The following is a 24317-nucleotide window of genomic DNA, read 5'->3' as shown; positions in this document are numbered from 1 at the left end:
GCAAAAGCATCACAGAGACAGAGAGCCTTTGTTTCCCCCCCACTCCAGCTTTGAAAGTATCTTGTCTCCTCATTGGTCATTTTGGTCAGGTGCCAGCGAGCTTGACCTAGCTTCTTAACCCTTTACAGGTAAAAGGGTTTTTCCCTTTGTCCAGGAGGGATTTTAAAGGTGTTTACCCTTCCCTTTATATTTTGGGCAGGTTGTTTGAACAAATGACGCCCTGTCACATAGCGGGTGGGCTGTGTTCTCTACAGTGGTAGAGAGATCAAGACAGCAGAGCCCTTCAGACTGAGTCGAGCCTGCCCTGGGTGCATGATCACTGATCTGCAGGTCATGGCCCAGAGCATGAGCAGAAATTGGAAGATTTTCCTAGACTGGGGTGGGCAAACAAAGGCCTGTGGGCCACATCTGGTCCATCAGACCTTTTAATCCAGGCCTTCAGATGCTACAGGGGAGCAGGGTGAGGGGCTTGTCAACACCTTGATGAGCACCATTTTCCTGCAAACAGAGTCACACTGCACAGGTGCGACTGGCATCGCTTACCCAGCCTTCACTGGGCTGTTTCCAGGATCGGAACCTGCCCCATATGGCCATGCTCCCTATCCCCACAGGACCAGCCTCCTGGCCCCAGCCTCTACCCAAACTAGCCAATGATTAAGGCTAGCAGCATATGACGCTCCAGACTCTCACAACTATCCAAGGGCCACAGCCATCCCAGCTAAGGGGCCTGGTGTGGTCACCTTGATGTGACTGCCAGCAGGGCCCCTAGGAGTTGCTGTTACTGACCTGTAGAGTCCCCTCCCCCCAGCTCAGTAACATGCCTTATAGAGCCCTGCTATGAATTGTTAATTTTGTGAGCATTCATAGCCCACCATACAATTTCCATACTCAGCTGTGGCCCTCAGACCTAAAAGTTTGCCCACCCATCTTAGACCACTTTTGCCTGGTTGCATAGGGCAATGAACGGGGCTGGTCTGAACACTCACATCTAGCCCTAACCCCAACATCTCACACAACAGGGGATTTCAGTCCAGGGTGAGAAGAACTTGGCAAGCCTGCTCACCTTAGACACAAGGATCAGGGGGAAGTTATCCTAGAACAGCAGTTCTCAAACTGTGGGTCATGACCCCATTTTAATAGGGTTCCTAGGGCTATCTTTGACTGACTGGGGCTAAAGCTACAGACTAAGCCCGACTACCCAGGATCAAAGCCCAAGGGCTTCAGGACTCAGGCTTCAGCCCCCACATCCTCAGGGCTGAAGCCCTTGGGGGTTGATGCCCTAGGCCAGGACAGTAATTGTTAGCAGAAGGGGAGTGTGGTGAAATGAAGTTTGAGAACCCCTGTCCTAAAGCACCACCTGAACCCACACTCAGAGTCAGAGTCAGCAGGAACTCCCTCATGTCATCTGTTTCACTCAGAGGGCACAGTGGCTGAGGGATTTGTGTTCTCTACTGCTAGATCCCTGTAATGGTTACAGGAGGGAAATTCCCCTGCCATTTGCCTATGAGAGATACCAAGCATTTGACTCTGGGAACCTGAAGGCAGCAATCTCCGCTTTCTTCACCCTCCCATGATCTCTCCTTTGAAGCCCATTGGTGAGTCCATGATGGGGTTTGTGCACAAACCCCATCATTTCCAACCCCACAGTAGGGAAGGCATCTCCCTTGCCCATTAAGAATAAGTCCTAGACCAGACTCAAGTCATTGGATTTATTTACATTAGAGAGAAGGTACAAGGCACGTGACTGCTCAGGCACTGGAACGGCTGCATCTTCTGTATACGAGGATCCCCAGAGTAATGAAGGCCAGTGCAATGGCAGCTGCCACTGAGATCAGCCCAGCTGTAGAAGAGAATCCTGCAAGAGGAAGAACACATGGTTAAAACTGCAGCTAGTTGCTTTTCTAGCAACCTCTCTAAAAATCCACTATGGACTTGCTGGGTACATGTGTGAAGGCCACAGTTAATAAAATGGGGGATTTTATTTGAGCTCTGTGGTAGGGCCATGTTTTTTAGCGATACCATTTGGAGTTTGTCTACTAGAAGTGGCCAGAGCAGGAGATCAGCACCCCTTTATTATCTAGTGGGATTTATAGGTGTGGCCTGAGACCTGCAACAACTGGTGTCCCAGCAGATAAGCCCAGGCTACAGTGGTTGATGGTCCAACATTGACTGGCTCTGGTTAGACCATCTCACCGAGGAGCCCTCCTTGAGCCAAGGTTACTCATTACCAACAACCCCTCCTGGGGCTAAGGGATTCTTACAGCTGATCTTGTAAGACCCATTTCTGCCATCCTTTAGATCAACTTTTCCAAGCCACCCTAATGTAGATTAATAAGTGACAGTAGAGGCACCATGAGACTTGTTCTTCATTAGAACTAGTTACCCTCTGATGCTGCCTTCTCTGCTTCCATTTGAGCAACTGAGAGATCCCTTGATCCTTGATCAGCATCCAAGATGATTAGGGGTCCTACCACAACATCAGCCTCAGCTTCTCTCACCAAGGGCTCACCTGTGTTGGGAGAGAAGCACTACTAGAAAACCAATCCATCCCATTTTGGGTGGAAGATCCCCCAGGAACAGTCTGTTGGAGTAAGCCAGACATCTTCCCAGGTGAAGTGGGCACGGAATCTACCATGCTCAGAATGTCCCCTAGCTCAGTGGTTCAAGCATTCTTCTGAGAGATGGGAGACCCCTGTTCACATCCTTTCTCTCCCCTCAGCAGAGAAGGGGAATGAAACCTGGGTCTCCCACATTTCAGGTGAATGCTCTAACCACTGGGCTAAAAGATCCGAGGATGACACTGCGTCCTGCTCCAGTGCAATTGTGAATGGGGTCAACATGGGCAAGCAGCACAGCTAGTGAATTGGGATCTGCATACGACGTAGGCTACTAAATGCCTAACTTCCCCTGGCTCATGGACGGCTCTGACCTTAGGTGGGAGAGAGGTGCCCAGACTCCCAGAGGGAGGCAGCTGGGCACGTGCCCAGAGGCTGAGACATGGGCACCTAGGGAACTTTATACTGTAAAAACTTCGGTGCTGCTGAGTGAATTTCGGCACCTATAGAGTTCGCTGTATGGTTTGTATCAGAGGGGTAGCATCCGACGAAGTGGGTATTCACCCACGAAAGCTTATGCTCCAATACCTCTGTTAGTCTATAAGGTGCCACAGGACTCTTTGCCTCTGTGTGGTTTGTGGATCACAGTGGAGCCAAACCCAGGACTTACAGACCTAAATTGGGGATTGAGGGGCCTGGGTCCCTTTGTGGTGGAGCCCACCCTTAGCCTTCCATTGAATGAAACAAGGCAGGAATTTCCCAAACTGCAGCTGATGAACTGACCAACAGGTGGAGCTGATTCCCATTGGCCCTCCTATTTCCCCGGTTCAGGGCGTGGGCACTGGATATGATTGGGCCCCGGTTACCTGCAGATTAGGAGAGGGTGTTAATTACCCGGGACAGCTGTCACCTGGCTCTGGGTCACGGTATAAAGCCCCAGAGCAGCAGTTTCCCTCCATACTGGGCTTGCTGCAAACAGGCAGGATGGGTCATAGAAGCAACCTGAGCTTTGCTCTTCTGTGCTGGGTGGTCAGTGGGGTGACCTGTTACAATCCCTGGGATTTCTCTAGGAGTGACTCAGCCATCTGGAGACCAATCCCCAGGGCTGAGCCCCCTCGATGACAAGCCCATGTGCCTTCTCTTTCCCAGCCCTCCCCCTGGGCTCGGGTTGATGCTTCCCAGCTCAGGGCTGTGTCCCCGCTGCAGCCTGTCACGGTGCAGTGTGAGGAGGCTCAGATGGTGATCACTGTGCACAGGGATCTGTTTGGGACAGGGCGACTGATCAAAGCTGCTGACCTGAGCCTTGGCCCAGCTGCCTGCCGGTACACATCCCTTAATGATGCAGAGAACACAGTGATCTTTGCAGCTGGGCTCCATGAATGTGGCAGCACCTTGCAGGTAAGGATTTATGCAAGTCAGGAGCCCCTACTGATCCCTAGCATCACTGCCCCTGTCTTGTCTGATGGGGTAAAAATGGGGCAGTGGGAGAGAACAGTGGGTGGGATTCTGTCCATGTTATTGACAAGCTCCCTGTTTTTCCTGGGTGCTCCTTCCTAGCTTCCAATCTCATGCACCAGGCAAAGAATTCTGCCCTGCTCAGCTCCTGGAGCAGGCTCACAAGTGGAGCCTGAAGAGGGTGCTCTGGTGGCTCAGACAGACTTTACTTCTAGACACCCCTGTCCAAAGGCTGTCTGCAGACTCCACAGACAGGAGCTCTCAACTGAATAAACTGATTGGTGTTAGCCTGTAGGAGGGAAAGGGACACACTATTGGCTTCCTTAATCCCTGGTCAAAATTCACCTGAAAGCAGCTAATAAGTTAACCCTGGGGGTTTTACTGTCTGAGATTGCTCACTGGTTTCCTCTGTGCAGGTTGTGAAGGAGAGTTGTATAAAATGGCACTACTGTGGTGCTCGTCTTCTGATGGCTGCTCTCGCAGACTGAGCTCTGAAATCCCCTGCTTCTAGTGTCCAGTCCTTCCAAAGGCAGTTGCCAGTTGACTGGGCACTGGTGGGAAAACTTGAGCTCTTGTTTCTATCTGGCTGAGGCTTGTTCTTGGGCTCATCTGAATGACTTTACAAATGCTCTGTACTAGTGTTAACCCTTCCATGTCTGCTCCTTCCCAGATGACCCCAGACTCCCTGGTTTACAGCACAAGCCTGAACTATAACCCCACCCCTGCCAGCAACCCAGTGATCCTGAGAACCAATCCAGCTGTGATTCCCATTGAGTGTCACTACCCCAGGTGAGAGTCTGAGATGCTCAGATCCCCTCCCTCCCCTTCTGGAATCTGGCTCAGTGACTGAGGTTTGCTCCTCTCCCAGGAAGGAGAATGTGAGCAGTAAAGCCATCAAGCCAACATGGGTTCCCTTCAGCTCCACCCTGTCTGCTGAGGAGAGGCTGGATTTCTCCCTGCACCTGATGAATGGTAGGTGGGAGGTCCCTTCAGGGGAGCCCAGCCCTGCCTGTCTGTCCTGCTCACTGTGAACTTGCCTTGCAGATGACTGGAGTGCTGAGAGACCCTCCAATGGATTCCAGCTGGGGGAGGTCATGCATATCCAAGCTGATGTCAGCACTGGGAACCATGTGGCTCTGAGGCTCTTTGTGGACAGCTGTGTGGCCACCCTGAGCCCAGACAGGGACTCCTCTCCCCGCTATGCTGTCATTGACTTCAATGGGTAAGAGCTGGGAGCCCTTTCTAGACTAAAACAAGACTGATCAGGGACTCTTACTGACCCTTGGTTCTTGTGTGTAGGTGCCTGGTGGATGAGAGATCAGATGACACCACCTCAGCTTTCATATCCCCCAGGCCCAGGCAGGACACGCTGCAGTTCATGGTGGATGTGTTCAGGTTTGCAGGAGATGCCAGGAACTTGGTGAGCGCCCACATTTCTGCTCCAATGACACCAAGGCAAGCTCCAAAAGCTAGTCCATATGAAGTAATTCATATTTATCTCTGGTTTGATGGAGCAATGAATGGGACTGCTGTGAGCCCTGCATGGAATGACAGCGTGCCCAGAGAGAGACAGACACTTGTTCTCAACACCATACCTGTGGGGAGCCCATGGGATGGCATGCAACTGGTCCATTCCACAGGTCTTAATACGTATTTGTTCCTGCAGTGCTAATAACAGATTAAGGTTTTATAGCCCTATTCCAGGGCAAGGCAGCTCTCATGCTCCGGCATCTTAGAGCTAAGCTAACTGAGAAGTTACATCATGTTCCCCCTGGGTAGGCTAGAAATAAAACCCAGTGTCTCCAGATGACCCCAGTCACAGCCGTGCTGCTGTCTGAAATGAATGCATGGAGTGAATGTGGTCAGTTACCTTCCCTGTTCTAAGTACGAGACCACAGTCTCCTCTCACAGCTGGGTCGAGAACCCAGGAATCCTGATTCTCTGCCAAGCAGCTGTGAAGCCCACTGACAGAAAGGTTAGGTCAAGGGGTAGAGGACTGTGTCCAAAGCGGGTGAGTCCCAGGGGTGTAATTTTGGCTCCACATGATGGAATTGCTCTTTTCCCAGTTTAGTGAAGGTTGTAGGAAAATTTCTATTTAAAAACCAAATTTTGCATCCCCTCTTCAAGGCACCCGAGAAAGCCAGAAAACTGGCAGGTCGGGCGGCTGACAGCTCTACCAGCTGCAGTACCTCCAGGCTTTGAATCCACGCCCCTCATGCAGCACCAACAACTCTTAGTTTGGGAACTGGCCACTAATATTGGCTTAGCGGCACTGAACCTCAGAATCTCCTCTATGAAATGAGGACAGGAATGATTCCTGCTGTTTGTTTAGATACAGCCAACAACATTTGGAAGGGAGAGAAACAATCTGAGGGCAGAGAAAGAAGGTGGATTCGAGGAATGTCAGGGCCTTGGAGCTTCCCAACTACAGGACCCATATTTTGGAGGAAGGACTGGAATTGTGCCAGAGACGGGGGAAATGTACCTATGGCATGGGGGCTGGATCTCGGCTAGTCAGAGGGGACAAGAACAGAGGGACTTTGGGAATATGGGCTGAAAAGCATTGAGAGAAATGGTCTGATGGTTGAGACACCACCTTAGCATGCAATAGACCAAGGATACGTTCCACACTGTGTCAAAGCCTTTCTGGGCACTCTCTCTTAATCTTCCTGTGTCTTAGTCTTTTCCCGCCTTGTATGAAAGGTGGTCAGCACTCCCCTGCCACCCAGGGGTGCTGTTAGGGGAATTTTTATACTGTGTGCTAGGTGCTGGCGTTAGACAGCCCCCATCACTACCTTTACAGCTTAGAGTCCCTTCCAAGTCTAGGTGCACAGGAAGCCTACAAAGGCCATTGCTCTGAAAGTGCTACATTTGTTTGAGGAAAAAGGGGCCACTCCTTCCCCACTATCGTGCCTACCAGCTTCCGTGCCCCACTGCAGCGTCACGAGGCTGAATAACCACTCCTGCAGAGAGCTTGTTCTGGGAACATACACCATGCTGGTCCCTATACCCTCCCTGGTTTGCTGACAGCACGTCTTGTTTGTGAAGCCCTGGGCGAAATCTGCTCCCCATGCAGCTGTAGGAGAGAGGTTGTTTGAAGAAATGATGCCCTGTCACATAGCAGGGTGGGCTGTGTTCCCTACAGTGGTAGAGAGATGAAGATAGCAGAGCCCTTCATAGAATCATAGAATATCAGAGTTGGAAGGGACCTCTGAAGGTCATCTAGTCCAACCCCCTGCCCAGAGCAGGACCAATCCCAACTAAATCATCCCAGCCAGGGCTTTGTCAAGCCTGACCTTAACAACTTCTAAGGAAGGGGATTCCACCACCTCCCTAGGTAACACATTCCAGTGTTTCACCCTCCTAGTGAAAAAGTTTTTTCTAATATCCAACCTAAATCTCCCCCACTGCAACTTGAGACCATTACTCCTTGTCCTGTCATCTGCTATCACTGAGAATAGTCTAGATCCATCCTCTTTGGATCCACCTTTCAGGTAGTTAAAAGCAGCTATCGAATCCCCCCTCATTCTTCTCTTCCGTAGACTAAACAATCCCAGTTCCCTCAGCCTCTCCTCATAAGTCATGTGTTCCAGACCCCTAATCATTTTTGTTGCCCTTCGCTGGACTCTCTCCAATTTTTCCACATCCTTCTTGTAGTGTGGGGCCCAAAACTGGAAACAGTACTCCAGATGAGGCCTCACTAATGTCGAATAGAGGGGAATGATCACATCCCTCGATTTGCTGGCAATGCCCCTACTTATACATCCCAAAATGCCATTGGCCTTCTTGGCAACAACAGCACACTGTTGACTCATATCCAGCTTCTCGTCCACTGTCACCCCTAGGTCCTTCTCTGCAGAACTGCTGCCTAGCCATTCGGTCCCTAGTGTGTAGCGGTGCATTGGATTCTTCCGTCCTAAGTGCAGGACTCTGCACTTGTCCTTGTTGAACCTCATCAGATTTCTTTTGGCCCAATCCTCCAATTTGTCTAGGTCCCTCTATATCCTATCCCTACCCTCCAGCATATCTACCACTCCTCCCAGTTTAGTGTCATCCACAAACTTGCTGAGAGTGCAATCCACACCATCCTCCAGATCATTAATGAAGATACTGAACAAAACCAGCCCCAGGACCGACCCTTGGGGCATTCCGCTAGATACCGGCTGCCAACTAGACATGGAGCCATTGATCACTATCCGTTGAGCCCGACAATCTAGCCAACTTTCTACCCACCTTGTAGTGCATCCATTCAGCCCATACTTCTTTAACTTGCTGACAAGAATACTGTGGGAGACCGTGTCAAAAGCTTTGCAAAAGTCAAGGAATAACGCGTCCACTGCTTTCCCTTCATCCACAGAACCAGTTATCTCGTCATAGAAGGCAATTAGATTAGTCAGGCATGACTTGCCCTTGGTGAATCCATGTTGACTGTTCCTGATCACTTTCCTCTTGTGTAAGTGCTTCAGAATTGAGTCCTTGAGGACCTGCTCCATGATTTTTCCAGGGACTGAGGTGAGGCTGACTGGCCTGTAGTTCCCAGGATCCTCCTTCTTCCCTTTTTTAAAGATGGGCACTACATTAGCCTTTTTCCAGTCGTCCGGGACTTCCCCGGATCGCCATGAGTTTTCAAAGATAATGGCCAATTCCTTTAGCACTGTCTGATGCAATGCATCCGGCCCCATGGACTTGTGCACGTCCAGCTTTTCTAAGTAGTCCCGAACCACTTCTTTCTGGCCACCTCCTCCCCATGCTGTGCTGCCCAGTGCAGCAGTCTGGGAGCTGACCTTGTTCGTGAAGACAGAGGCAAAAAAAGCATTGAGTACATTAGCTTTTTCCACATCCTCTGTCACTAGGTTGCCTCCCTCATTCAGTAAGGGGCCCACACTTTCCTTGGCTTTCTTCTTGTTGCCAACATACCAGAAGAAACCCTTCTTCTTACTCTTAACATCTCTTGCTAGCTGCAACTCCAGGTGTGATTTAGCCTTCCTGATTTCACTCCTACATGCCCAAGCGATATTTTTATACTCATCCCTGGTCATTTGTCCAGTCTTCCACTTCTTGTAAGCCTCTTTTTTGTGTTTAAGATCAGCAAGGATTTCACTGTTAAACCAAGCTGGTCACCTGCCATATTTACTATTCTTTCTACACATCGGGATGGTTTGTCCCTATAACCCCAATAAGGATTCTTTAAAATACAGCCAGCTCTCCTGGACTCCTTTCCCCCTCATGTTATTCTCCCAGGGGATCCTGCGCATCAGACTGAGTTGTGAAGGGTTCATGTTTAGTCCATCCACCTGGAAACAGTCAGGGCACACCCTGACTGTTGTGTAGGAGCAACACATTGCTCCGTCCAAGGACGAGGACCAGATATGAACCCTGGGAAGTTAATTAAAGGACAGTAATCGTGGGAAGCTTCCTTGGCCTGGCCTCAAGGCCTGAGAATTAGGATTGTAGTAGATAGAGGCTGGAAAATAAGAATATTAATCAAAGTCATGTATTCCTTTGTTGTGTCTTTTTGCGGTGGAAGTAGGTAATGCGCAGGGGGGAGAAATATAATAAAAGGGAAGGTGGAAAGCTGACAGGCAGCAGCCCATTTCAGCTGACCAGCTTGCTTGCTTGGATAAATCTGTGTTCTGTCTCATCATTGAACCGCCACAGAGTCGAGCCTGTCCTGGGTGCATGATCACTGATCTGCAGGTCACGGCCCAGAGCATGAGCAGAAATTGGAAGATTTTCTTAGACCGGGGTGGGCAAACAAAGGCCTGCGGGCCGCATCCGGCCCATCAGACCTTTTAATCCTGGCCTTGAGGTGCTGCTAGGGAGCAGGGTCAGGGGCTTGTCCTGCTCCGCCCAGCTTCTGCCTCACAACTCCTTGATGAGCACCATTTTCCTGCAAGCAGAGTCACACTGCACAGGCGCGCCTGGCATTGCTTACTCAGACTTCACTGGGCTGTTTCCAGGATCGGAACCTGCCCCTACACGGCCACCCCCTATCCCCACAGCACCAGCCTCCTGGCCCCAGCCTCCACCCAAACTAGCCAATCATTAAGGCCAGCAGCATGTGACCCTCCAGACACTCACAACCATCCAAGGGCCACAACCATCCCAGCTAGGGGACCTGGTATGGCCATCTTGATGTCACTGCCAGCAGGGCCACTAGGAGTTGCTGTTACTGCCGTATAGAGCCCCCTCGCCCCAGCTCAGTAACATCCTTTATAGAGCCCCGCTATGAATTGTTAATTTTGTGAGCATTCATAGCCCACCATACAATTTCCATACCCAGCCGTGGCCCTCAGACCAAAAAGTTTGCCCACCCATCTTGGACTACTTTTGCAAGGGGGCAGAGGGCAATGAATGGGGCTGGCCTGCACACTCACATCTAGCCCTAACCCCTACATCTCACACAACAGGGGATTTCAGTCCAGGGTGAGAAGAACTTGGCAAGCCTGCTCACCTTAGACACAAGGATCAGGGGGAAGTTATCCTAGAACAGCAGTTCTCAAACTGTGGGTCATGTCCCCATTTTAATAGGGATCCTAGGGCTGGCTTAGACTGGCTGGGCCTAAAGCGACAGACTGAGCCCCACTGCCCAGGGTCAAAGCTGAAGAGCTTCAGGGCTCAGGCTTCAGCCCCTCATCCCCACAGCTGAAGCTCTTGGAGGTTGATGCCCTAGGCCAGGATAGTAATTGTTGGCCAAGGGGAGTGCGGTGAAATGAAGTTTGAGAGCCCCTGTCCTAGAGCATCACCTAAAGCCACAGTCAGAGTCAGCAGAAACTCCCTCATGGCATCTGTTTCACTCAGAGGGCACAGTGGCTGGGGGGGATTTTTGTTTTCTTTATTACTAGAGACCTGTAATGGTTACAGGTGCCCAATGGACAGTTCAGAAGGAGGGAAATTCCCCTGCCATTTGTCTATGGAGAGATACCAACCATTTGACTCCAGGAACCTGAAGCTAGCAATCTCTCCTTTGAAGCCCATTGGTGAGTCCATGATGTGGTTTGTGCACAAACCACATCATTTCCTTCCCCACAGAAGGGAAGCCATCTCCCTTGCTCATTTGGAATAAGTCCTAGACCAGACTCAAGTCATTGGATTTATTAACATTAGACAGAAGGTACAAGGCACGTGACTGCTCAGGCACTGGAACGGCTGCATCTTCTGTATATGAACATCCCCAGAGGAACGAAGGCCAGTGCAATGGCAGCTGCCACTGAGATCAGCCCAGCTGTAGAAGAGAATCCTACAAGAGGAAGAACACATGGTTAAAACTGCAGCTAGTTGCTTTTCTGGAAACCTCTCCAAAAATCCACCATGGACTTGCTGGGTACATGAGTGAAGGCCACCGTTAATAAAATGGGGGATTTTATTTGAGCTCTGTGGTAGGGCCGTGTTTTTTAGCGATACCATTTGGAGTTTGTCTACTAGAAGTGGCCAGAGCAGGAGATCAGCACCCCTTTATTATCTAGTGGGATTTATAGGTGTGGCCTGAGACCTGCAACAACTGGTGTCCCAGCAGATAAGCACAGGCTACAGTGGCTGATGGTCCAACATTGACTGGCTCTGGTTAGACCATCTCACCGAGGAGCCCTCCTTGAGCCCAGATTACTCATTACCAACAACCCCTCCTGGGGCTAAGGGATTCTTACAGCTGATCTTGTAAGACCCATTTCTGCCATCCTTTAGATCAACTTTTCCAAGCCACCCTAATGTAGATTAATAAGTGACAGTAGAGGCACCATGAGACTTGTTCTTCATTAGAACTAGTTACCCTCTGATGCTGCCTTCTCTCCTTCCATTTGAGCAACTGAGAGATCCCTTGATCCTTGATCAGCATCGAAGATGATTAGGGGTCCTACCACAACATCAGCTTCAGCTTCTCTCACAAAGGGCTCACCTGTGTTGGGAGAGAAGCACTACTAGAAAACCAATCCATCCCATTTTGGGTGGAAGATCTCCCAGGAACAGTCTGTTGGAGTAAGCCATACATGTTCCCAGGTGAAGTGGGCACAGAACCTACCATGCCCGGAGGCCACATCTCTCTGGAAGCGCCTCCCTGACCATCTGTCCAGAGGGCTGCCTCTCCCAGACTGTCCTCCAAGGAATGCACAGTTCCCAGTCTCACAGCACCTGCAGATGTCTCGGGTGCCTTCCACTGGAGACCAGCTGGAACAGAACAGGAAGAGTCATCTACAGTGAAGAGTTCTGTTCTAGGCTGCCTGTCACTCCCCTGTTGGGGTTCTAGGCTACTCACATGTTGCCTGCTTTGTTGAAGGAACAAGCCTTGTTCAAGGGATCTGGGGCTTGCTCAGCTGAAGTGACTTTCAGATGACAGGTGATGTAGATCTGGAAGGGAAGTGGGAAGAGGGGTTAGGACCATCCCAGGGGACACCAACAGCTGCTTAGCCTGGGGAAATCGACTTGGAGCAGAAATGTGGGGGCTCACCAAGTTCCTGGCATCTCCTGCAAACCTGAACACATCCACCATGAACTGCAGCGTGTCCTGCCTGGGCCTGGGGGATATGAAGGCTGAGATGGTGTCATCTGATCTCCCATCCACCAGGCACCTACACACAAGAACTCTGGTTAGTAAGATCCCCACAGACTTGAGGTAGATTCTAGACTAGAAAGGCTCCCACCTCTTACCCATTGAAGTCAATGACAGCGTAGCGAGGAGAGGAGTCCCTGTCTGGGCTCAGGGTGGCCACACAGCTGTCCACAAAGAGCCTCAAAGCCACATGGTTCCCAGTGCTGACATCAGCTTGGATATGCATGACCTCCCCCAGCTGGAATCCATTGGAGGATCTCTCAGCACTCCAGTCATCTGCAAGGCAAGTTCACAGTGAGCAGGACAGACAGGCAGGCAGGCCTCAGCTCCCCTGGAGGGACCTCCCACCTACCATTCATCAGGTGCAGGGAGAAATCCAGCCTCTCCTCAGCAGACAGGGTGGAGCTGAAGGGAACCCATGTTGGCTTGATGGCTTTACTGCTCACATTGTCCTTCCTGGGAGAGGAGCAAACCTCAGTCACTGAGCCAGATTCCAGAAGGGGAGGGAGGGGATCTGAGCATCTCAGACTCTCACCTGGGGTAGTGACACTCAATGGGAATCACAGCTGGATTGGTTCTCAGGATCACTGGGTTGCTGGCAGGGGTGGGGTTATAGTTCAGGCTTGTGCTGTAAACCAGGGAGTCTGGGGTCACCTGGGAAGGAGCAGACATGGAAGGGTTAACACTAGTACACAGAGCATTTGTAAAGTCATTCAGATGAGCCCAAGAACAAGCCTCAGCCAGATAGAAACAAGAGCTCAAGTTTTCCAGCCGTGCCCAATCAACTGGCAACTGCCTTTGGAAGGACTGGACACTAGAAGCAGGGGATTTCAGAGCTCAGTCTGCTAGAGCAGCCATCGGAAGACGAACACCACAGTAGTGCCATTTTACACAACTCTGCTCACTGGTTTCCTCTGTGCAGGTTGTGAAGGAATCTCAGACAGTAAAACCCCCAGGGTTAACCTATTAGCTGCTTTCAGGTGAATTTTGACCAGGGATTAAGGAAGCCAATAGTGTGTCCCTTTCCCTCCTACAGGCTATGCAGAGCTCACGCTAACACCAATCAGTTTATTTAGTTGTGGGCTCCTGTCTGTGTAGTCTGCAGACAGCCTTTGGACAGGGGTGTCTAGAAGTAAAGTCTGTCTGAGCCACCGGAGCACCCTCTTCAGGCTCCACTTGTGAGCCTGCTCCAGGAGCTGAGCAGGGCAGAATTCTTTGCCTGGTGCATGAGATTGGAAGCTAGGAAGAAGCACCCAGGAAAAACAGGGAGCTTGTCAACAAGAGGGACAAAATCCCACCCACTGTTCTCTCCCACTGCCCCATTTTTACCCCATCAGACAAGACAGGGGCAGTGATGCTAGGGATCAGTAGGGGCTCCTGACTTGCATAAATCCTTACCTGCAAGGTGCTGCCACATTCATGGAGCCCAGCTGCAAAGATCACTGTGTTCTCTGCATCATTAAGGGATGTGTACCGGCAGGCAGCTGGGCCAAGGCTCAGGTCAGCAGCTTTGATCAGTCTCCCCATCCCAAACAGATCCCTGTGCACAGTGATCACCATCTGAGCCTCCTCACACTGCACCATGACAGGCTGCAGCGGGGACACAGCCCTGAGCTGGGAAGCATCAACCCGAGCCCAGGGGGAGGGCTGGGAAAGAGAAGGCACATGGGCTTGTCGCCGAGGGGGCTCAGCCCTGGGGGTGGGTCTCCAGATGGCTGAGTCACTCCTAGAGAAATCCCAGGGATTGTAACAGGTCACCCCACTGACCACCCAGCACAGAAGAGCAAAGCTCAGGTTGCTTCTATGACCCATCCTGCCTGTTTGCAGCAAGCCCAGTATGGAGGGAAACTGCTGCTCTGGGGCTTTATACCGTGACCCAGAGCCAGGTGACAGCTGTCCCGGGTAATTAACACCCTCCCCTAATCTGCAGGTAACCGGGGCCCAATCATACCCAGTGCCCACGCCCTGAACGGGGGAAATAGGAGGGCCAATGGGAATCAGCTCCACCTGTTGGTCAGTACATCAGCTGCAGTTTGGGAAATTCCTGCCCTGTTTCGTTCAATGGAAGGCTAAGGGTGGGCTCCACCACAAAGGGACCCAGGCCCCTCAATCCCCAGTTTAGGCCTGTAAATCCTGGGTTTGTCTCTACTGTGATCCACAAACCACACAGAGGCAAAGAGTCCTGTGGCACCTTATAGACTAACAGAGGTATTGGAGCATAAGCTTTCGTGGGTGAATACCCCCTTCGTCGGATGCTACCCCTTTGATACAAACCATACAGCGAACTCTGTAGGTGCCCAAATTCACTCAGCAGCACCGAAGTTTTTACAGTATAAAGTTCCCTAGGTGCCCGTGTCTCAGCCTCTGGGCACGTGCCCAGCTGCCTCCCTCTGGGAGTCTGGGCACCTGTCTCCCACCTAAGGCCAAAGCCGTCCATGATCCAGGGGAAGTTAGGCATTTAGTTGCCTAAGTCGTATGCAGATCCCAGTTCACTAGCTGTGCTGCTGGCCATGTTGACCCCATTCACAATTGCACTGGAGCAGGACGCGGTGTCCTCCTCAGATCTTTTAGCCCAGTGGTCAGAGCGTTCACCTGGAATGTGGGAGACCCAGGTTTCATTCCCCCTCTCTGCTGAGGGGAGAGAAAGGACGTGAACAGGGGTCTCCCATCTCTCAGAAGAATGCTTGAACCACTGAGCTAGGGGACATTCTGATGTTGGGTTTCCTCCTACTCTCCCATTCAAGCTGTTCTGTTGTGGATAAAAGATGAAAGAGGGACCAGTCTCCAGTGCTTCCACCTCCCATTGGGCTACAGCCGCATTCCTGGTCACTTGCTCTCTCAGTCTGGCCCAACAACTGTTCCACTGTGGATAAGTGTGAAACTAAAATCTGTTCAAGGGGAAATTTGTGTCCTCGCTAATATCCGTGTAACTCGTCAGATGAGTTCCAGAACTGGTGTTCTCGTTCCAGGGTTGGGGTGGAGTTTGCTGGGTTGAATTGTTTTCCCTAATGTGTACCCCACATCCGCCCCCCTATCTTCCCTCCTCCGGAATGGTTTGTTTCTCAAAGCCAAGAGAGGGCCTGTCCTGGGGGGAGGATCCATGTGAAACTGAGATTCCTGGGATAGGGACTGTGACACTTCTCAGGGCAGCCAGGGCTGTGCGGCACCCTAGTTGCCACCAGCCTCCTGTATGAAGGAGCCTTGCCTGTGGCAGCTGGGTGTTAGCTCCCCAGTGCAACCAGCCCATCAGCGCCTCAAGCATTCTTCTCTGGGATAGCCCAGCCCTTTGTTTTGCCTGGCAGGTTGACAATCAATGCACCCCAGGCTTCAGGTCCCTTCAAAGTGGGCCCCTGTGTGGTTCAACCCCAATCACTGGATACCCAAAGAAATCCCAGATGCTCTGTTTCCAAAGGAACAGCGCATCCCCATTCACCAGTTTGGCATTAGCTCACCGCTCTTGTATCACACACAGCACTTCAGCTCAATTCTAAAGTAAAAGGAGATTTATCCTCCAATCTGGAAAACGTCTCACTCAAGTTCCCTCCAGCATTTACAGCCAAGCCTGGCTGAAACCCCTTATTCATGACGCCAACTCGCTGTTAGTTTACTTCCTAGGCACCTGATGTCGGGATGTCTTTTTGTCCCTCAAATATTCCAGCAGGCACCTTTGATGTTTATCAGTAGATAGAGTTCCCCCTCCAATGTTGACTTCTTCCTGTTAGTTTCTGTCTGAAGTCTCTGCCAGGTCCTAACTGGCATTTGTCTTAGACATTGCATGACATACAACACACAATGGTCCACCATGGAGAAAATCATCGCCCACCCCTCCTGTCGGCAGGATTTTGTCTCAAGACCCACTAGCTTTGAGAGGCCTGTCTCATCTACAATGCCTACAGAACCTCATTTTCAGTGCTCCTTGCATACTTCCCATACCTACATCTCACAATGGTTATGATGACCTGTGTGACCCGGGGTTTCATTAGAGACCTTACATGACATTCTTCTGGTGAACCCAGAGATCCCTGTGCCTCCCAGTACCCTCTGCCAGTTGGCATCATGAGGTTCTTGTGGCACAGGTACCCCTGTGGGAATCTAGTGGCCTGCACCAAGGCAAGCTCCAAAAGCTAGTCCATATGAAGTTATTCATATTTATCTCTGGTTTGATGGAGCAACCAATGGGACTGCTGTGAGCCGTGCATGGAATGACAGCGTGCCCAGAGAGAGACAGACACTTGTTCTCAACACCATACCTGTGGGGAGTCCATGGGATGGCATGCAACTGGTCCATTCCACAGGTCTTAATACATATTTGTTCCTGCAGTGCTAATAACAGATTAAGGTTTTATAGCCCTATTCCAGGGCAAGGCAGCTCTCATGCTCCGGCATCCTAGAGCTAAGCTAACTGAGAAGTTACATCATGTTCCCCCTGGGTAGGCTAGAAATAAAACCCAGTGTCTCCAGATGACCCCAGTCACAGCCGTGCTGCTGTCTGAAATGAATGCATGGAGTGAATGTGGTCAGTTACCATCCCTGTTATAAGCACGAGACCACAGTCTCCTCTCACAGGTGGGTCGAGAACCCAGGAATCCTGATTCTCTGCCAAGCAGCTGTGAAGCCTACTGTCAGAAAGGTTAGGTCAAGGGGTAGAGGACTGTGTCCAAAGCGGGTGAGTCCCAGGGGTGTAATTTTGGCTCCACATGATGGAATTGCTCTTTTCCCAGTTTAGTGAAGGTTGTAGGAAAATTTCTATTTAAAAACCAAATTTTGCATCCCCTCTTCAAGGCACCCGAGAAAGCCAGAAAACTGGCAGGTCGGGCGGCTGACAGCTCTACCAGCTGCAGTACCTCCAGGCTTTGAATCCACGCCCCTCATGCAGCACCAACAACTCTTAGTTTGGGAACTGGCCACTAATATTGGCTTAGCGGCACTGAACCTCAGAATCTCCTCTATGAAATGAGGACAGGAATGATTCCTGCTGTTTGTTTAGATACAGCCAACAACATTTGGAAGGGAGAGAAACAATCTGAGGGCAGAGAAAGAAGGTGGATTCGAGGAATGTCAGGGCCTTGGAGCTTCCCAACTACAGGACCCATATTTTGGAGGAAGGACTGGAATTGTGCCAGAGACGGGGGAAATGTACCTATGGCATGGGGGCTGGATCTCGGCTAGTCAGAGGGGACAAGAACAGAGGGACTTTGGGAATATGGGCTGAAAAGCATTGAGAGAAATGGTCTGATGGTTGAGACACCACCTTAGCATGCAATAGACCAAGGATACGTTCCACACTGTGTCAAAGCCTTTCTGGGCACTCTCTCTTAATCTTCCTGTGTCTCAGTCTTTTCCTACCTTATATGAAAGGTGGTCAGCACTCCCCTGCCACCCAGGGGTGCTGTTAGGGGAATTTTTATACTGTGTGCTAGGTGCTGGCGTTAGACAGCCCCCATCACTACCTTTACAGCTTAGAGTCCCTTCCAAGTCTAGGTGCACAGGAAGCCTACAAAGGCCATTGCTCTGAAAGTGCTACATTTGTTTGAGGAAAAAGGGGCCACTCCTTCCCCACTATCTTGCCTACCAGCTTCCGTGCCCCACTGCAGCGTCACGAGGCTGAATAACCACTCCTGCAGAGAGCTTGTTCTGGGAACATACACCATGCTGGTCCCTATACCCTCCCTGGTTTGCTGACAGCACGTCTTGTTTGTGAAGCCCTGGGCGAAATCTGCTCCCAATGCAGCTGTAGGAGAGAGGTTGTTTGAAGAAATGATGCCCTGTCACATAGCAGGGTGGGCTGTGTTCTCTACAGTGGTAGAGAGATGAAGATAGCAGAGCCCTTCATAGAATCATAGAATATCAGAGTTGGAAGGGACCTCTGAAGGTCATCTAGTCCAACCCCCTGCCAAGAGCAGGACCAATCCCCAACTAAATCATCCCAGCCAGGGCTTTGTCAAGCCTGACCTTAACAACTTCTAAGGAAGGGGATTCCACCACTTCCCTAGGTAACACATTCCAGTGTTTCACCCTCCTAGTGAAAAAGTTTTTTCTAATATCCAACCTAAATCTCCCCCACTGCAACTTGAGACCATTACTCCTTGTCCTGTCATCTGCTATCACTGAGAATAGTCTAGATCCATCCTCTTTGGATCCACCTTTCAGGTAGTTAAAAGCAGCTATCGAATCCCCCCTCATTCTTCTCTTCCGTAGACTAAACAATCCCAGTTCCCTCAGCCTCTCCTCATAAGTCATGTGTTCCAGACCCCTAATCATTTTTGTTGCCCTTCGCTGGACTCTCTCCAATTTTTCCACATCCTTCTTGTAGTGTGGGGCCCAAAACTGGAAACAGTACTCCAGATGAGGCCTCACCAATGTCGAATAGAGGGGAATGATCACATCCCTCGATTTGCTGGCAATGCCCCTACTTATACATCCCAAAATGCCATTGGCCTTCTTGGCAACAACAGCACACTGTTGACTCATATCCAGCTTCTCGTCCACTGTCACCCCTAGGTCCTTTTCTGCAGAACTGCTGCCTAGCCATTCGGTCCCTAGTGTGTAGCGGTGCATTGGATTCTTCCGTCCTAAGTGCAGGACTCTGCACTTGTCCTTGTTGAACCTCATCAGATTTCTTTTGGCCCAATCCTCCAATTTGTCTAGGTCCCTCTATATCCTATCCCTACCCTCCAGCGTATCTACCACTCCTCCCAGTTTAGTGTCATCCACAAACTTGCTGAGGGTGCAATCCACACCATCCTCCAGATCATTAATGAAGATACTGAACAAAACCAGCCCCAGGACCGACCCTTGGGGCACTCCGCTAGATACCGGCTGCCAACTAGACATGGAGCCATTGATCACTATCCGTTGAGCCCGACAATCTAGCCAACTTTCTACCCACCTTGTAGTGCATCCATTCAGCCCATACTTCTTTAACTTGCTGACAAGAATACTGTGGGAGACCGTGTCAAAAGCTTTGCTAAAGTCAAGGAATAACACGTCCACTGCTTTCCCTTCATCCACAGAACCAGTTATCTCGTCATAGAAGGCAATTAGATTAGTCAGGCATGACTTGCCCTTGGTGAATCCATGCTGACTGTTCCTGATCACTTTCCTCTCGTGTAAGTGCTTCAGAATTGAGTCCTTGAGGACCTGCTCCATGATTTTTCCAGGGACTGAGGTGAGGCTGACTGGCCTGTAGTTCCCAGGATCCTCCTTCTTCCCTTTTTTAAAGATGGGCACTACATTAGCCTTTTTCCAGTCGTCCGGGACTTCCCCGGATCGCCATGAGTTTTCAAAGATAATGGCCAATTCCTTTAGCACTCTCGGATGCAACGCATCTGGCCCCATGGACTTGTGCACGTCCAGCTTTTCTAAGTAGTCTCGAACCACTTCTTTCTGGCCACCTCCTCCCCATGCTGTGCTGCCCAGTGCAGTAGTCTGGGAGCTGACCTTGTTCGTGAAGACAGAGGCAAAAAAAGCATTGAGTACATTAGCTTTTTCCACATCCTCTGTCACTAGGTTGCCTCCCTCATTCAGTAAGGGGCCCACACTTTCCTTGGCTTTCTTCTTGTTGCCAACATACCTGAAGAAACCCTTCTTCTTACTCTTAACATCTCTTGCTAGCTGCAACTCCAGGTGTGATTTAGCCTTCCTGATTTCACTCCTACATGCCCAAGCGATATTTTTATACTCATCCCTGGTCATTTGTCCAGTCTTCCACTTCTTGTAAGCCTCTTTTTTGTGTTTAAGATCAGCAAGGATTTCACTGTTAAACCAAGCTGGTCACCTGCCATATTTACTATTCTTTCTACACATCGGGATGGTTTGTCCCTATAACCCCAATAAGGATTCTTTAAAATACAGCCAGCTCTCCTGGACTCCTTTCCCCCTCATGTTATTCTCCCAGGGGATCCTGCCCATCAGACTGAGTTGTGAAGGGTTCATGTTTAGTCCATCCACCTGGAAACAGTCAGGGCACACCCTGACCGTTGTGTAGGAGCAACACATTGCTCCGTCCAAGGACGAGGACCAGATATGAACCCTAGGAAGTTAATTAAAGGACAGTAATCGTGGGAAGCTTCCTTGGCCTGGCCTCAAGGCCTGAGAATTAGGATTGTAGTAGATAGAGGCTGGAAAATAAGAATATTAATCAAAGTCATGTATTCCTTTGTTGTGTCTTTTTGCGGTGGAAGTAGGTAATGCGCAGGGGGGAGAAATATAATAAAAGGGAAGGTGGAAAGCTGACAGGCAGCAGCCCATTTCAGCTGACCAGCTTGCTTGCTTGGATAAATCTGTGTTCTGTCTCATCATTGAACCGCCACAACTGGCGCCCAAACGTGGGGCCCTCAGCACTCACCTCGCCCGGCAAGGGTTTCAGACGCATCACTCATCCGCTTCTTGCATCCCGGTGAGTATTTTTCGTTGTGGTAAGTATGGGAAGCTCCCTCTCTGCTTTGCAAGTTCAACACCGCAATGAGCTACAGTATTTGCTGCGTAAGGCTCAGCATGACTGCCCCACTCGAGAACTCACTCTCCTGTTACAGGAGGTGAGTGCCCAGTGCCCGTGGTACCCTGAAGCTGGAACCCTTAAGCTAGCGGACTGGGAGCGGTTGGGCCAGACATTGCATGAAGAGCCTCGGGCGCCCGTGCAGGCTTTACATGCCTGGCACCTCTGCCGCGATGCGATACAGCATGTCGCCTCGGACAGGCCCTCCCTCACGAGGCTGGTGATCTCGCCACGCCCGTCGGCTCCTGCAGCCACCCCCCCTCCTACCGATGCAACACAGTGTGTCGCCTCGGAAGAACCCTCTCCCGCGCCAACAGAGGGGCTGCCGATTTCGCCACCCCCATCGGCTCCTGCAGCCATCCCTCTCCCTGCTTCGCCCCCAGTGCCTTTATTACCACCGCCTCCCTTACCTTCCCCGCCGGAGCCGGTGTGTGATTACCATCCCCCCCTGGAACCCCATGCTTCGGGGCCCCCCGGGGGGTCGTCTTCATCTGCTCAGAAGCTTTCGCTGGTGCAACAAATGGTTCACGCAGCGAAGGCTCGCTCAGATCTTACAGCAGAGGAGCTGGCTGAGCTGGTCTCAGTTTGTCCGGTGACCTGGCAGAATGACGACCAGGGCAACCCGGTTGGAACCTGGGTCAGTTTGCCTTACTCGGTGATTAGAGAGGTAAAGAAGGCAATTCGCGAGTTCGGCCTGACTAGCACGTTTGTGCGTGGTCTCATTGAAGGGCTAGGTAGTGGGTACTCCCTGATCCCTGAAGATTGGAAGGCGCTGTTGCGCATGATGCTGTCACCCAGTCAGTATGTTATTTGGATTAGTGAGTATCGGCAGGAGGCGGAACGCCAGGCCCAGATTCATAGAGCGGAAGGAATTATTTTTGAGCACTTGGCAAGGGAGGGACAGTTTGCTACCGTTGAGATGCAGACTCAACTCCCTCCGGCCCTCTTCCCCCTTATTTCCACCTGCGCCCAGCATGCTTTCCGGAAGGTCCCGGATTCAGGAAAGCCTACTAAAAGCTTTGTCAGTATCCGTCAGGGTGCATCAGAGTCCTTTCTGGATTTTACCAACAGATTGCAGGAGGCTATCCTCTGACAGGTGGATAACGCTGCGGCAGCTCAGGAGATTCTGTTAAAAATGGCGGTTGAGAATGCGAACGAGGATTGCCGCCGTGCTCTCCAGACGGCGCAAGCCTCTGGCATTTTAGAGCTCTCAGACATGCTACGGGCGTGCCAGAACATCGGCACACAAACCCATAAAGCTGGAGTTCTGGCTGCCGCCCTGAGAAAAACCGGGAAGGAGGGGAAGCATTGTTACCGCTGTGGTAAGGAGGGTCACTTTCAGCGGGAGTGCGGCTCATCAAAGGCACCCGCCCGACCCTCTAAGAAGTGCCCCAAATGTCAGAAGGGCTATCACTGGGCTAATCAGTGTTGTAGCGGGTCGGGAAACCGCGCGACGGGTCTCCCCCGAACCCAGGGCCAAACGGGGGTGTTTCCCACTCAGACAACCGTTCCTCTGCCTCAAAATCCATAGACTCTATGAGGGCGGCGACTGCTGGAAGTGCAGGGCTTGATTTGATCATGCAGGAGGACACTGATTTTCGGCTGCCAGGGGAGGTCTGCGCCATACCTACCCAGGTGACGGGACCTCTCCCTGCCGGCTTTGTGGGTCTCGTTCTCCCTCGCTCTCATGCTGGGAAACAGGGCTTTTTTGTCATCCCCGGGGTCATTGATGCCGATTACACCGGCATTATTAAGGTTCAGGTGTGGACTCATCTTCCACAGTCGCTCCCGCGTGGACGATCAATTGCACAATTGATTTTAGTCCCCTATCAGGTGCCAGCTGCCGAGGATCGAACTCGGGGCGGAGGCGGCTTTGGATCAACGTTGTCTCACTCGCCGTCTCACAGCACGTCCTCTCCACTTGTTGCTCTGACAATGTCAGTCCGCCCCTCGAAACCTCAGTTAACACTTCTCTTAAATGATGTTCCTTTCACAGGGCTGGTGGACACTGGAGCTGACATTACGGTGATTCGTGATCCGGAGTGGCCGGTTAGTTGGCCTACGGTTCCTTCTAAAGAGTTGTGGGGGATCGGGGGTAGTAAACCCGGGCGACAGAGTTTGTCTTGGGTCACAGTCTCTAAACCGGGAGGCAGTACCCTTGCTACTATTCGCCCTTTTGTGCTCCCTGTCCACCTCAATATTTGGGGCCGTGATTTACTCACAAAGCTGGACACCACCCTCGATATTAATATTTGATGGCTCAAAACCCTCCCTCACCCACATTGCCCTCCGCATTACCCTTGGTATGGCAATCCTTAGAGCCTGTTTGGATTGACCAGTGGCCCCTCCCTCTAGAAAAACTGAAAACGCTTTATTCGCTTGTGCAGCAGCATTTGCAGGCACAGCGCTTGGAGAGCTCTACTAGTCCCTGGAACACCCCGGTGTTCGTTATTAAGAAAAAATCTGGTGCGTGGCGGCTGTTACATGATTTAAGGGAAATAAACAAACGCATCCAACCTATGGGCCCCTTGCAATATGGATTACCAAATCCAAATTTAATTCCTCAAACCGATCAGCTCTGTGTGTTAGATTTAAAAGATTGTTTTTTCACCATCCCCCTTTGCCCACAAGATTGTGAAAAATTCGCGTTTATGGTGCCACAATATAATAATCAACAACCCTCTCAAAGGTATCAGTGGAAGGTCTTGCCCCAGGGCATGCAAAATAGTCCTACCTTGTGTCAGCTTTTTGTGGATCGGGCCCTCACCCCTTTTCGTGCCCGGTACCCTACGCTAAAGGTCTACCATTATATGGATGACATTTTGCTTAGTGGTCCCCAGGTCACGGAACAACAGATTGAATCTTTGTCTCAGATTCTCGGCCAAAATGGCCTGTTGGTGGCACCAGAAAAAATCCAACGCTCTTATCCCTACCACTACCTCGGCCATAAGGTTTTACAAACCTATGCTGCTCCGGTTCGTCCGGCACTAACTCTACCTCAACCCCTAACCCTTATTAAATTACAACAGATTTTGGGTCATTTAAATTGGATTCGGCCTTATTTTCATCTCCCCACCTCAATGCTGCAGCCGTTGTTCGAGCTCCTACGTGGAGCCCGAGCACCGGGTGCAGTTATTGCCATCACTGAAGAGCACATTGCCTGCATTCGACAAATTAATGCAGCATTGAGTCAGCAGTTTGTGGACAGACCCCCTGAGGTCCGTCCCCTACGGTTGATTCTTCTTGCCACCCCTCATACGCCCAC

The 24317-nt window shown here is 51.0% G+C and overlaps 1 protein-coding gene and 1 pseudogene across 3 annotated transcripts; one reads left to right on the top strand and one right to left on the bottom strand.

Annotated features, from left to right (window-relative positions):
- Positions 1–1698: 1698 nt before the first annotated feature.
- Positions 1699–24202, bottom strand: LOC119567207 (zona pellucida sperm-binding protein 3-like). Of its 3 annotated transcripts, XM_043524208.1 has the most exons (10): positions 24198–24202; positions 13954–14368; positions 13091–13209; positions 12908–13011; positions 12654–12831; positions 12454–12574; positions 12262–12353; positions 12028–12173; positions 2384–2509; positions 1699–1855 (listed from the first exon to the last, which is right to left on the bottom strand). In XM_043524208.1, the coding sequence occupies exons 2-10, from the start codon at positions 14365–14367 to the stop codon at positions 1749–1751; spliced, it is 1407 nt and encodes a 468-aa protein (XP_043380143.1). In that variant the 5' UTR covers position 14368; positions 24198–24202; the 3' UTR covers positions 1699–1748. The 3 variants fall into 3 exon arrangements, with proteins under 3 accessions (XP_043380143.1, XP_043380142.1, XP_037767058.1); XM_043524207.1 differs by lacking the exons at positions 2384–2509; positions 24198–24202 and adding an exon at positions 11779–11904 and having other exon boundaries at positions 13954–14430; XM_037911130.2 differs by lacking the exons at positions 1699–1855; positions 2384–2509; positions 24198–24202 and adding exons at positions 10905–11250; positions 11779–11904 and having other exon boundaries at positions 13954–14420.
- On the top strand, positions 3495–6312 carry LOC119567206 (annotated as a pseudogene).
- Positions 24203–24317: the final 115 nt, after the last annotated feature.

Source organism: Chelonia mydas, chromosome 10 (genome assembly GCF_015237465.2).
Source record: "Chelonia mydas isolate rCheMyd1 chromosome 10, rCheMyd1.pri.v2, whole genome shotgun sequence".
Lineage (NCBI taxonomy): Eukaryota > Metazoa > Chordata > Testudines > Cheloniidae > Chelonia > Chelonia mydas.
This window is presented reverse-complemented; position numbering and strand designations above follow the sequence as displayed.